Source organism: Cryptomeria japonica, chromosome 4 (genome assembly GCF_030272615.1).
Source record: "Cryptomeria japonica chromosome 4, Sugi_1.0, whole genome shotgun sequence".
Taxonomy (NCBI): Eukaryota; Viridiplantae; Streptophyta; class Pinopsida; order Cupressales; family Cupressaceae; genus Cryptomeria; species Cryptomeria japonica.
In genome coordinates, this window is record NC_081408.1 from 769,398,537 (window position 1) to 769,413,768 (window position 15,232).

General features: G+C 36.6%; 1 protein-coding gene across 1 annotated transcript in view; it reads left to right on the forward strand.

The window, feature by feature from the left end:
• Positions 1-15,232, forward strand: part of LOC131033448 (probable aspartyl aminopeptidase) — an 82,589-nt gene that overhangs the window by 15,096 nt on the left and 52,261 nt on the right. The window contains exons 4-5 of the mRNA XM_057964674.2: positions 4,058-4,260; positions 4,828-4,897. Coding sequence (XP_057820657.1) covers positions 4,058-4,260; positions 4,828-4,897 — 273 coding nt within the window. The remainder of the gene's footprint in view (positions 1-4,057; positions 4,261-4,827; positions 4,898-15,232) is intronic.

A 15,232-nucleotide genomic window follows, 5' to 3' on the forward strand; every position in this document is an offset into this window, starting at 1 on the left:
GATTATATAGTAGTGCTTGGAAGGCTGGTGGAGTATTATTTGTTATGGTATTATGAGAATTTATTTGTTCGAACTTCAAATTAAGCATCAATGACATTTTTTGATAAACAGTAAATTCAGGCACAAGAAAGGTGTAATTATTGTGTTTATTTTGGGAGAAAATATTTCAGTTTAGAGGCTATTTTAACTGGTTTCAGGTTTGCAAGTTTAAAGGTTTTGGTAGTCTCCAAAAAACTCGTGTTATTGCAAGTAGTTTGTTGTAGGTCAACTGAAAGACTACATACATTGCAATGTGTGGCAACTTTACTACCCGTGGCGTTGGTTGGCTTAAGTTGGCTTACTTGCCTCTCAGGAATGCTTGTATTCTTTATGTGCTGTCTAGAAAAGTCATTCTAATAAAGTTATGCTATGAGGGGCTTTCTTGGAATTCCAATATTTTTCCTGCTTTTCCAACAGTCTAACTTTCTTAGGAAGGGTTGAGATTTGGGCCTTAAAGGATATTTCTGATCATTAGATTTTGTATGTTGTGTTTGCCAGTTGATTAGCAGATTGCTTGTTTCTTTCATAATAGCACTAAAACAGTAATGGTCTTGACGTGTTCTGAGTGATGTCCTTTCTTCGTCTTGAAGTTAAAAAGGTGCTTGACAACTTTTGAGTGGGATTCGCCCTAAGTACTTGATAGCTTCCTGAGTGAAGGTCAACCTTGGCAAAGTATTCAGCTCCATTCAATTTATCCATCAGATCATCAACTTTTGGCAAAGGAAATGTCTTTGGTGGTAGTTCATCTCGGTTCCATGTAGTTGATACAAATCACATGAGTTGTTCTGGGAATATTTTTTGCTACCAATATCCTTCGCAGGAGCTTCTTGCTCTCAGTTTTTGGACATAGCCATATGTTTTGGGATAGGGTTGTGTGCTATGTCACAAATATTTGGTTCAAATAGGATAGCTTATTCTATGCCTTAATAATGCTAGGAAAAGGTGCTGTACACCTTGCATGACACCTTGCATGACATTGACTATTCTAATTATATAAAATGAATATTTATTTGCAGTGCATCCTAGCTGATGAGTTTAGCCACATTAAATCTATTTGGGTCCACTTGTAAAGTTGTATGTAACATTGGGTTAGATATTTTATGTGTGGGTTGCACATGAGAAAATATTTAATATTTGGGAAACTTAGTACCAAAAAGTAAATGTGGGGTCAATGGTTTTGTGCACTTGTGGTTTTGAGGCATATAGTTTTAGCTTACACTTGATTGTATTTGTATGAGCTTGATTCTATAAAAGAAAGCACATGTTTAGTGGTTCAGGTTGGCTATTAAAGGTATTGTCTTGGCTATCATTGTATTGAGTCTTCTTCTAAGGAATGCACATGTGAAGCATGGCATCTGATGTGTGGATTCATGCTTGGTAATGTCCCCTTTTGGGATTAACCTGAATTTAGTCCCGAGACATCAATTTTAAATTAAAATGAGAAATGTAATATATTAATAAACATAACTTTATTAGAACTGAATACATTCTATTATAATATTGATTTTAAAATTTAAGAATAATTCAGAAAGTAGAACTTATCTTGATAACACTCTTTCTGATTCTACAGATTTGATATATGTAAGCTGATCTTGATCCATGTATCTGATACTTGAATGGTGTAGTCGGTATAGTGCATCACTGTTGTCCTTTATATGGACGGTGATGTTCTCTGGTCTGCACTGGTATTATGATCCAATCTTGCAGTATGGAACGACCTAGATCTACTCTTTCTAGTATATATCCATATGACGTATGTTGTGATCCTTCTTATCAAGGATAACAAGTTGCTATTTGCAGCATCTGGTTTGGTCTGTATAAGATGCGAATGTGAGGTGCTGTTTCTGATTTAGTACGGGAAGTATACAATCAGTTTGATGCCCAATGGGTGATGCTTAGTGGAGTCGTTCCAATCTGGATGCCAGGAGGCAAAACCTATCCAATGTCAATACTCCCGTCAAAGATCAATACTGGAATGTATATGTCGTAATTACTCCATAATGGAATGGTTTATATCATTGCTGTAAATCCCTTATCCTATATCCATGTTGTCCCTTGTTGACCCTCCTTCAATATGTCACCAAGGGATACAAACATGGGTTGCCACCTTTTAATAATTGCACCTTTTGACATCAGACTCCTTCCAAGAGAAGCGATGCTCAAACTGAATGCACTTCATGACTTAATCCCTTGCTGACTTGATTAGTTGATCAGTCCATTTTCTTTCCTTAAATTGATAGTCTTTATGACTAATCGTCGTCATTAATGATGCTCAGCCCTAATCTTATCGTGCTCTCTCATTGTATAATAATTGACCGATTAGATTACTTATCTAATCGCTCCAGATGTGCTTGATAATAGCTAAGGGATGTTTAATTATTAGTTGATCTTAACTATCTTAATGATTCTTATTGAATCAACCATCATCTGCTAAATCGGAATTATGTGAGTTGACGTCTTAACTCGATAGCTCCTTATTAATCATTGACACTTTCTTCATGCCATTAAATGATCTCCTTGAGCCTGCATATGTGAACAATCTTCGTAGATCTCTGTCAACGCTATTATGGGGCCCGATGTTATGATTGGCTCCATCTTCTTCCCTGCTCGTATTGTTTCTTATCTATGAGACGCTTTGGGATGAACCAAGCTCCTCCAGATGTAATTCATCTCTGTAATATTTGATGTCTATATTAGCCATCACTAAGGTATCGTGGGGTCATATTACCAACAATCTAATGCCCAATGCTTTGCGGTTGTGTCATTCATAGGATCGCGCAATGTATTCTTCAACCGGCCCAATAAATCAGAACAATGCATTACTGTAGGGTGTCCAAGTAGAAGGCTATGTCGTAAATCCCCTCAGAGTGCCTGATATATCTTTAATCATGATTGCTGACTATACAATTAGTGTCCTGAATGACGGTCACACTTGAACCCTCTATAATAATTGTCTTCCAATATACATTCGCAATTTTGTCTCTTTTAGAGACTTGACAAAACTTGAGGAATATTAGTGATGTAATGTCCAATTTTGGGGACATTACATGCTTGGACACATGGAGGATGCATTGGAGGAGCATTATGTTTTTAGAAGTATTCATGGAGGCTGTGTAAGTGTATTGTAATGTTTTCATTGCTGAATAATACATTGAGTGTGGATGTTTTTGGAGGTTGGGTTTTCCCAAGGTATGTCTTGTGTTCGCTTGTGGTATGTCTTTGATCTTTGCATATGGTTATTCTGTAAGCTTGCATGCATGCTTTTCTTTCATGGGGTTATGTAGGAAATGTTTTGATCAACCTGTATGATTTTTTTAACAAATTAGCGAGGGAAACTTTGAGGCAGAACAGTTTAAAATAAAAGAATATGAAATGTGGTGAGCCTTTTTGCTAATTGCATTCTTTTGGTTGCCAAAATTGTAAGATCTATGAAATGCATAAGTAAAATAATGTTGAACATTATGGTTTTACTGGCCAAATTAAACATGCCAATGGATATTTGTCAAGTAAGGAATCTGAAAATATAGTAAAAAGATCTTTTTTGAGTTTGTTTTCCTAATTAAATGAAACTTTATAAATATTTTAGCAAACCTTTTTTATTTAAGCGAAAATATTACAATTTCCCAAATTTTGATAAACATGTTATATTATCTTTAATATTAGGGTGTCATGTACCAATATTTTACTATGATAAATGTGATTCCTCAAAGTTTATGCTCATCTTTTGATATGTAAATTTGATGTTAGCTTATAGCTGTGTATAATTTAGAAACCAAGAGTATGCATTTAAGCTTATTTTGAAGAGATAATGAGACATCAGTTCCCGCAAGCATCATTTCCTAATAGTTGTATCTTTATGGTCTAGCACTTAGTGGATGATGATTTCTTCTAAATGAATTTAGTTAACTGAAATGATGTTTTAGCTAATCTTATGGACTGGAAATTTCATGTTTCTGATTGAAATGATGTTGTTTTGTGTATTCTTTTCTAATTTTCCTAATTTTTAATTTGTATACAGGTTAGTAAAGGGGGATTTCTGGAAGTTGCTGTTCAAACATATGGAGGTGGATTGTGGCACACTTGGTTTGACCGAGATTTGTCAGTTGCTGGCCGGGTGATTGTAAAGCGAAATATTGATGGTGCTCCGTCATACAGTCATGAGCTTGTTAGGATCCAAGAGCCTATACTCCGAGTACCCACTCTTGCTATTCACTTAGACAGGTAATCATAGATTATTGCTATGCTGCCTTTCACAAAGATTGACTACATATTTGACTGTTCATTTTCAGCTGTAGGATACCATGGTACTTTGAATCATTCTCCTTGTCTATTTGTTGCTTGTATCGGCATGTTATGTTTTATTATGTTGAATATTGCATCTATTAGTTTTGATGCAAAATATTTCTACTCAAATTGAGGAAGGTGATGTGCGGCCTACCAACAGTTGTCCTTATAAGTTTTTTGGGCGGAAAAGCGGGCTTAGCTTGTCCTTGCATATGAGCATAAAATTCTTGAGGGTGCTTGGCTTCTACTGTCCTGGCTACTTATTTTTGCATTATGACTATCAAAATAAACTCTACGGATTCAAGCTTTCATCTCCTCATATGGCAGTACATCCATATGAATGGATGCATAATGAATATTTTCTGTATAAATTATATCCTAACTATTTCTCTTCCTGTAAAAGAATAAAAATGTTGCTATTTGCATATGCTTGGAGTGAATTTCCTCTTTCACAATGATTAATTTTTTACTTCGGATAATGTTATTATTTTGTGAATTGTACAGGGGTTCAAATGATGGATTCAAAGTTAATACACAGTCTCACCTTCTACCAGTTCTGGCAACAGCTATCAAGGTTTGCATTATCTTTTTGAGAACCAGTAGCAGTTATTTTATTTTGCATACATAGCATTCATTGCTTTAGTAAATGTGTAAAGCATGAAAATTGGCTTTTTAATTGGAAATTTTCTTGCAGTGTTTTTTATGGATCATTGATATTGCATGTTACTCTTGCATACTAAAGATAAATGATAATAACTGCAAAATATGATTTGCTTTTCTCACAGGACAGATTTTCTTGTCTTTTGGTGTCTGCCAATATTTTATTAAGCATATAAAACAATTAGCTTAGGGAGAATGTATGCTTGGAAGTATATTTAGTTATTCATTTGTGAGGCGTTCCAAAATTTGTCTATTCAAGCTCTTGTACTGAATCCACATAAAACTCAATGCTGATAATGTATATTATTATATTCTCCCCATAATGTAACAAAGTTTGTAATTTGTGGTAAATTGTTTAGCAAAGATCCTTCTTATGGTAGTGATTGTTTATCCTTGCTGAATAATATTCTGAGTTTTCTAGACAAGTTAGTAGTCTACTCTTATGTGTGAATTCGAGGGAGGCTTCAATTGCAAATTTGTAGTGGTTCAGTCCATGGGAGTAAAAATCTTTCGGAGAAAAAATTGGCAAACAAAAAAAAATTGGGATCTAATCGAAAAAATATTAAATTTAAAAAAATGTAGAGAAGGGCCAAAAAAGAAGAGGAAAAACTGCTGTTTTTTAAATTTAAAGGCATTTAATAGTGTAGAGGTATAGAGACCAAATGAAAACAAGAGATTAGCCCATGATTTGTGGAATATAGATTTTGATCATTAATTTCGTCACTGATGACCTTGTATTGCACAATGCATACTGCATAATAAATAAATGATAACTAGATGCTTATAGTTCACAAATTTTCAATTAAACTCTACTATGTACAAATGCAACCTACAAACTAAGCACAAAGTTTCAAAAAGTCAGATGTGGAAAATGACTTGTTGCTAGGAAGAGATCCACACTAGATGGCTGCAAGTCCTGATGAGGAAGCTCCTATGTTAGAGCCTCCCTTGAGTTGTTCAACCTCATCATTACCATAGTTGACTCCCTAAGGAGATCAAAATCATCAGCATTGTCAAGGACATTGCATTTGTAATTCACTCAGAATCTGGATTGATTTCATTGAGGCCAATCAGCTGGTCTTCTTTGATGGTACTTGTTATGATGTTTTCACACATCTCCCCATTGCAAATGGGGACCACCACTTTTTTTTTGCATTCTAGGTTAGTTGTGGAGTCTTTAGCTATTAGCCTTTCACTTGTAAGAGGTGTAGCATCTTAAGTGGCTTAGAGGTAATCAAGTCAGGTCTCTCTCTTTAGATGAAGTGAGGACAGTTAGTTCTCAAGGCTTACGAAGTGAATGATTCATGATGATCGTTCCATTTGATCATTTTTTGCTTGCAAAATCAGAAATGAAATGCTAAATTTGGCTAAGGCAAATTGTTTTCAATGCTTGGAAGAAGATAGGCAGGAAGTCCGAATCATCATGAAAAGGCTCAAGGAGAAATGAGTAAGTTATCAAAGTTAAGCATTTTGATCATTTCCTTTGATTGCCTAGATCAGCGACTTAAGGATTTGGCACTTCTTTTGCCACTGGAAATCAGCGACTTAAGCATTGGCACTTCCATTGACCCCTCCAATGTGCAACCTAAGACTTCTAGTACCCAAGCAAAAGCGCGATCCTTCCTTCCACTTCCCTTTCCACTTCCTATTTTTCACAATGCTGCCCGATCATTCCTGTTTCCATTTCCTATCCTTTCTACCTTCCATCTCCCCTTCCATTTCCACTTCCCACACCTCCTTACCTTCACCTGCTACTTCCTTTCTTTCCACCTCACCTTTCACTCCCATCTCCTTCCACTACCTTCCCTCACTTTCTACCCATCCTTCTTCTTTCATCCTCTATCTTCCATCCCTTATCCCTCCATCTTCCTTCATCTTTCTTCCTTTATCACTTAACCATTCCATTCATCCTCCCACTTCCTAACATCCCATCCCTACACCCCTTACTTCCTTTCATCTTTATCCCTTTACTTCCTTCCTCTCACCTTCACATACCTATCTTCCATCCCTTATACCTCCCAAGTCCCTTTCCTTCATCCTCTAACCCACATCTCACATCCTTTACCCCTTTGCTTCCCCTCATTCCCTTACATTACCTACCTTCTTTACTAACCTTCATAGCCCCGATCCTATCCGAGCCTACACCCCTGAATCCCTTCCCTTTGCCACGACATCCCCTTTATCCCTTATGCCTCCCTATTCCCTGACACCTTCTTCATCACCTCTTCCCCACTTCCTTTTACTAACCCCTACCTACCATATCACTCATTCTACCCCCATCCTTCATCTACCTTACCTCCCCGACACCTCATCTTACCACCTTCCTTACCACTTACTGCCTCTTCACTTTATCCCCTCACCCCTTCTTCCCTTGGCGCCCCTTCCACCTCACTAACTTCAACTCCCCTCCACTACCGTGCCACATTGCTTGGGCCCCACAAACGTCAAGATGAAGATAAAAAAAAAGTTTCCAAGGCATTAACAATGCCACTTCACAAACTGACATCAACACTTACTTTGGTCACCAAAAAGCATGAACTAATAAGCATTGAACATTTCCTTCACCTATCCAAAGGAGTGAACTGCTAGATCACCATTTCCTTTGACCATTCAGAAACGTGATTTAAGCCTTAGCATTTCCTTTGCCTATCCAAAAGAGCAAATTAAGGATTTCCTTTGCCTAGATAATTGTGTGACATAAGCATTTGATGACTTCCTTTGCCTATGAAAAAGTGCGACTTAATGATAGTGTGATTTCCATTGACCCTTGAAAAGAGCGACTTAAGGATTGATGATTTCCTTTGCTATTTGAAATGTGTGACTTAAGGGTTTTGTTCATTTCCATTGCCACCCCAAAGAAGCGACTTCAGAAGGAAGTGCGATCTCATCTAAGGCAAGGGAGGGACATTTAACATCAGCGCCAGCTAAGATGAGAAAGCCGATTCAGGTAAAAGACATCTCATTTAAAACACAACCGTTGGCATTTAAAAATAAAAAATAAAATCTTTCTAAACAAGTCGGCCCTTCACATTAGAAAAGAAGAATTTAAAATCTAAAAGCTGAGCCGACCTTTGTCAAAAAAAAGGTAATTACCTTTAAGTGCTTATAAAAGGGAGACAAGGAAAATCATTTCAATATCAGTTTGAAACAATTCAGATCGAATTTAAAAGAGCAGAAAATCAGCGCACTCCAGCAGAAGGAATAAAATTGTTTTGTAAGCTAGACGCAATACACTTTCAAACGAATTGTGGCAGAGGATAACTGAATTCCATATCGGATGAAGTGAACCCCAGAAGAATATAACAGCTTATAGTGGATGGAAGCAAAGGCGTGAACTCCACACTAAAGGATGAAGTAAGACATGAAAGAAAACAGGTTGTGCAATATAAACAACAGTAACAGCGGAAGCAATGATGAAGTGAAAACTAATAGAGAAAGTTTTATGGAGCAATTGTTAATGATATCAAGTAGATTTGAATGCAAGGACTTTGAATTTTCAATTTCTATCTTCAGGTTTCATCTTTCTTCCAAGGTTTAAAGTGTTTCTTTATCTTTTCCAGGTTTGATGCAAGGAATCATAAGACATAAAGGAGGAGCTTCACCACTTGAAAGTGATTTAAGACATACAAGGGATCAGCTCATGGTGATTCAACGAAGTGGATACAAGAGGACAACAATGTGAAGATGGACAGCATTCACACTTAAAGGTACTAGAGACCTCAACATGAAGATCTACATTCGAAGGAGATATCAAAAGGAGCTCAACAACATCTAGGATGAAAGGCTTAAGGTTTTGAACAAAGAAGGCTTTTATCACACTAAACCTTATCAAGGTTAGAGCTTCAAGTCAAGCTCAAGGAGGCAATTTAATTTGATTGTCAAAAGTCAAAAATAATAAAATAAAACATCACAAAGCGGTCTAATGTAGGGAGTCAGCATGAGGAATAATGGAAGTCAAGCACTACAAGGCAAAGAGTGGCGATCAACATCAAGCAGTCAAGGAGGGAATTTTTCACAATCTTGAATTTCCTTCGGAAATCCAAGAATCAATGACAATATAGCTAGACGAAAGCTCTAGGTTGGAAGTAACCCAGATAGGAGATAGTTTCAGAAGAGTTAATCAAAGTTAGAAGATGATGCAATTTGGGAATATCTCCCACCATCACCTCATTCATCGATTGAGCTTGGAAATGTTGAGTATCAAGAGATATGCCTCATTCATTCATACACCTGTGATGAGTTACAAAGATCAAGCTAGCTAAGGTGGCACCTAGTCATCACTTATTCAATCATATCAGTCTAAGATAAGGTGTCTAGATTCAATGTACCTGACTCATCCATCAAAGAGGATAACTACCACATGGGCACAAAATTTGATGCACCTATCCTAATCAGTCATTGGTCAATTGTTCAAGGAGGGACATGTGTCCCATAAAATGTAATTTTATCATTGGTCGAGCATTAAATGCTTTGTAATGGGTGTAACAAAACCTAATTAGGGTTTTCATCTTTCGATCTTGGCCATTGATTGTGAATCAATCTGAGCCACTCAATTGTAATGAGAGCACTATATAAGGCTCCACTCTTCATTTGTAAAGGTCAATAGTGAATGGATAGTAGAAAATAGTAAATAGCAGTTAGAATAGAGTAGGAAGAGAAGACAAATATTGTTGCCAAGACATTGTTTTAAGAAGCATGTTAATTTCATTGAAGATATGGTGAACCTTATGTGCTAATTCAGCAATTTGCATGGTTTCTATTTCTCATTTAATTTTCATGTTGTTTAGACGAGTGGAAGAACTTTGTGTATGATCAATGGTGAAATTTGTATATCCATACTACTAGCATTTTGTTGATTGTAAAGTATCTTGTGTAGTCAACTAGATCCATCTTAACCAAGCTTAACTTCAATTATCACTCCATTGATATGTTTTTCCTTGAGGGTATCTATGCTCGTAGTGGTGATTTGAAAATCATCAGCTTTCCCTAGAAGATTGCACTAGCCTTGTGGAGATGTTTGTTGCATGTCAAAGCAAAGCTTAGTTGACTTCCACCAAAGATTGTCCATTGCTCTTACATTCCTAGGATTAGATTAACTCTCTCAACCCTCGTCCTTTTTTCCTTTTTTTAAGTTGAGTGAAAATTCCACGTTCCAGCAATATTCAAAGCATTCAAGATTCAATGTAAGGCCACCTTGTGATTTCAGCAATATCACATCAAATCGGTCTATCCAAAAGCATGTCAAGACTTGACATTGAGAACCTTGGAGTCGTCCCATTTGACCACGCAGCTTAGCATTTGAGGAGTCTTTGTTCAATTGAGGATAGAATACTTAGTATTTTATTCCGTGTTGCATAGTGCGTAAAAACACCATAAACAATACCCAATTTTTTCCATATAGAAATTAGATTTTGTAGAAAGTGAAACAAGAACAATGATTGCAATTTATAATCACAATTGCAAGTATTTTAGAACTCCAACCTCAAATGTTCTTCAAGTCGTGAATGAACACCAAGTCATTCATCTATTGGTTTGTAAGATAGTTGTATTCTTGGAATGTATATGTTTGAAAACAATTGAGTACACTTGCAAGTAGGCGAGTTGAATAGTTAGATCAAAATGTGCATTGTCATCCATCAAATTTCATGCTAATCTGGGTCTCAACTTGGTGTTTTTCCTTCTTTGCCTTGATTTTGCTCAAGCCAATGCCAGATCTGAGGTCTTTACTCTCTGTCTTTTCTTCATGACTTTTTTCCAGTCCAAAAGGACTAGACTAGGGTGCTAGGCGCGATAGTCTAGGCAAAAGGGGCCCAAATTTGAACCTTGAAAGGGTCGGGGAAAGTTGAGCGGGAAAACATACTCGATGTTGGCCTTTGTAATTTTCAACACGTTTCGTGAGTTTGAGTATAAAAGTAAGTCTTATCCCCTCATTTTAAGCATCTCTCATCATGGAATTCATTTCACATTAAGCATTTCAATTGAGCAAGCAATGAAGCATTCTTAAGGTAGTGAAGGAGAGGTCAAGTATTCAGATTCTCAAGCATTCAAGATGGCATTCATGATCAAGTTTATGTGAAGGCATGCATGAGTTTCCACCTAGCAACATCAACCTTTTTATGAAGACTTCAAGGCAAGGAGATTCATAAGGAAATGTTTCAAGTTTAGCAGAGGAGTATAGATAGTAAGTGCAGACTAAGATGAAGAGATCAAGAAGGAGCAGAAAACCTTGGACAGTGGCAACTGCTGACATAGTATGACACCTTTCCGATAAAATTTCAGGGAGATATTCTGAGTGACATCCTAATCCTGAATATGTTTCTAATATCTGCATCAAACAACTTCAGGATTAGGACGCTTGTTGACATAGTATAACACTTTTAGGCTCAAGTTGCAGACACAGGTTCTTCTTTGATTCCATTTCCAAATTTGTAATCAGAGTTGACATATTTGTTCAATAGCTTACTATTTATGCTAATTACTCTCAATTTTGCATCATTAGGCCTAGTTCTTGCATTTCATTATTCTATCTTATCCAATTGCATCTACACTCAACAAGGAAGAAACCAAACTATTGTGCCTAGCTCTCCCAAGGGTTTGTAGTTGGGCTTGTTGGTTGTTTCCCCAATGTATGTTGATGTGAATAGGTTTGATTCCTAGTTTTGCATACTTAGACTTGTGAACCCCATTCCACCACATTACAACATCGAAAAACACAAATTATTTTGATATTATATCATGTCATATAAGTTGAACACTTTAAATGTTCATGCGTACAATATAGAGAGAGAGTTGAATTTTCATGTTGTCTACTTAGTTTGAAGGCTGTCCTACCTTGCATAGCTGCCATACTCGGGAGAAAACCCCTTGCTTGTATATTGATAGCTTTGTTAATACTGCATCCACTGTTTTTGGGTAGAGACCATTTTATCCGTGCACTTGAGTAGGCCTTGAGTGACCTTAGTGTCATCTTTTGATGAGTGGCATAGAACAATGATGGATTTAGATGGTATCCAATGACATTGAGAGGGAAGAGCATTTGTCGATCCCATCCCTTATCAATTACGTCCCATAATGGCATGTACGTGTCATTTTTTATCCTACTCATCATCACCTCCTTAGTCCTATCCATGGCCTCATACAAATAGCTATGACCATTTGACCTTTTTTTGCATCCCATAAACTTGTAAAAAATGGTACTTTGCCACTATTTTGCTATTAGTTCGATTGGTGAAGGTAGATATCATTTATTCATTTGAAACAAATATTCATTTCAAATTCATTTTTTTGTTTGCAATGCAAGGAGATGTGTAGCAAATCTTGTCATTGCTGGTTGAACTAGCTTCTTGCCTTCTATGAAGGAGAGCATCATATGATCATAGACAACACCCTTGTGTGATTGTAGATGAAATTGGTATTACTGTGAAACTTTTGCAATTTTTCTTTAATCCATTTGACTTTTCCAATGCCCTCCAAGGTTAGATCAAGGTAGTGGGCTTAAAAGTACAAAGAGATACTTGTCCATCAAGTCTCCTCGTAACAATACAAGCAAAAACATTATTTGTAATAAATTGAGCCACATTTGGTGACCCTACATCCATGACCACGTCATCAAACAATTCAAATTGTGCAATTGTAGATTTAGATACTTGCGTATGCAGTTTCTAGAAAGATTGTGCCCATTTGATATTATGATGTATCCAATCTTTGGCCACTCTCGTTGATGTTTGTTAACAACATAACATTTTGTATTATTTAAAGATATCAATTTTTCAAAATCCATCATGTTACTTGTTGCTGTTTCTAGATTTGATTGTCTGTGTTTTTTGCATCAATGTTTCGAATTACACTCTGTGATTCATCATCAGGATGATAGAGAGCATAAGGAGTAGAGAGATGAATTGTCGCAGACCAAGGGAGACTAAAAAAGATATTGGATAGGGAGGGGGGAGGGGAAGTAACACTTGTCAAGAAGTGGTTGGATGGAAGAGAAGTATATCTTTTTTAGTCTCCCTTGGTCTGCGACAATTCATCTCTCTACTCCTTATGCGCTCTATCATATGGATGATGAATCACAGAGTGTGATGCAAATCGTTGATGCAAACAACTCAGACACAATTAAATCCAGAAACAACAAGAAGTATTTTGTATAATGCCATTGAGCATATCAACCTCTAATGTCTCGTACAATGAGGTTTTGAACCTAGGATTTAGAATTGCATTAACATCTACCATAGCTTGCTAGTATGGAGATTTTGCAACATGGGAGGCTAGAATAGAACCAGGAATTTGCAATCAACTTTTTCACTCGTTCTTGGTCGTTCTTCCTCCATCCTATACTCGCTAAAATGGTTTGCAATCCCAATGAAGTATGAGATGCAAAGAAAGAATCAATGTTTCATACACTTGTGTGCGCATTAGAAGTAGCAGTGGATTGAAACTTGCTCAAAGATTGTTGTGTTGGTTTTGTCTTATCCAAAGGAGTACCCCTACCATTTCTTAGAATTATAAGTCACTTGTGTCCTAGTTGTTAACTATTTAGCTTTAACATAAAAAAACTGTCATAAGAGCATGTTGCCCTTGATATGTGATATCATTAGGTCACTTTTTGCAAGGATTGTTGTCATGTTTTGGCTCCTTCATGAAATGCCATTTGAAGCAATATATTCCTCAATGGACATGATGCTCGCAAAAATTGCATTTGACCTTGTTTGTACTTGAAATTGACTTGCAATATGCCCACCCAAAGTCTCATGCAACTTGATGAGAAAATCTGCAAAAAAATTGGAAACCAATTGTAAATAACTTGAGTTCTGAATAATTCTGATCCTGATTTCTTTATAACTCTGTTATTGAAATTTAACTCAGAATGACTTATTGCAGAGATATGAATTCAGAAATAACAAAATAATTAACGTTGATTGCAAATCAAATTGTTTATGTACCAGCAAACTGGATAATAAAGAATTCAGAGTATCAATATTCATGGTACAGGTAAAGACTTTGATTGCAAGTTATTGAAGACATACATTAATCCATCCATCCATATACATTAACCCAGAGAGCTTGCAAATTTGAATAGACCCGTTAGATACCACAGGTTGTGAATGCGGCTAGGATCAAGCTTAGCTGATATGATGACACTTAGGCACCTTGAAGTGGCACCATATCTCCACCTGTGAGTATCTTCCTGCTGTGACTCATGTGCATGATATGCATTAGTTCCTAACAGTTTCCGTGACTCTGTTCTCTCAATCCAGGTCAATTGATGCTTCCTCAAAACCAGTCAATCTGCCTTTAATGTAGCGCGTCCCTTCCTTTCCTCTTTGGTTTTTAACTCCTGCAAGTGATTGGATGATGTCAATATGCATATTCGGCACTTAGAAATTTGCTATCAAAAGGTTTGGGTTTCGTCCTACCATAGATAACCTCTAAGGATTGTGTCTCAGGAGACCAGGTGTGCATGAAGCGAAATGTTTAAACAGTTCAAGATATCTGCAATTGAATGCCTCCAGCTCATATATAGGCGATGGCCAAAATACTAACAACAGGTCAGCCCTAAAGAAAATAATCATCTTGTAGTATGTTAACATCCCAGAGACTAAAAAATTTAATATTATTAATATATTCAATGTCTTTATAAAAATATTCGATATTATTAATTAATAATTAGTTTTTAGAAATACTTTATTTCTTGCTACAAATTATCTGAGATTATTTGGGGACATTACACCAATTTTTTATTTATTTTTAACTTTTGAGGTTACAATGTTTTCCTTATCACTTCCAGAAGAAACTTTGATCGCTCCAACCTTATCACTCCCACCTCTTTATATGTCTAGATTCCCAATGTCAAATTGCCCATTGCATCAAACTGATGGTATGAGAGAGTAATTCTTTCAATATACCAAACCTTTCGATATTCCTCACCTTCTTATATACCTAAAGGTATGTGGAAGAGTGATGCTATGTGGAAGAGAGATGTATGTGAGAGTAGATTGGCACCATACGGAATGGCATTTGAACGTTCTTGGGTCTCTCTAAAGAGAGACTTGGCACATAGGAACGGTTGCATGTTTGACATTACAATATCCTCTACACTGAACTTACAGCTGAATGACAAACCATTGGAATAAGAAAGAGAGAAGAAAGAAGAAATGCGAGAGAAGACAATTGTAGAGAAGAATTTGTAATCAACTTTGATAAGCACATGATTATATTGAGAGGGGGGTGGTGCTAGGGGCGGGGGGCG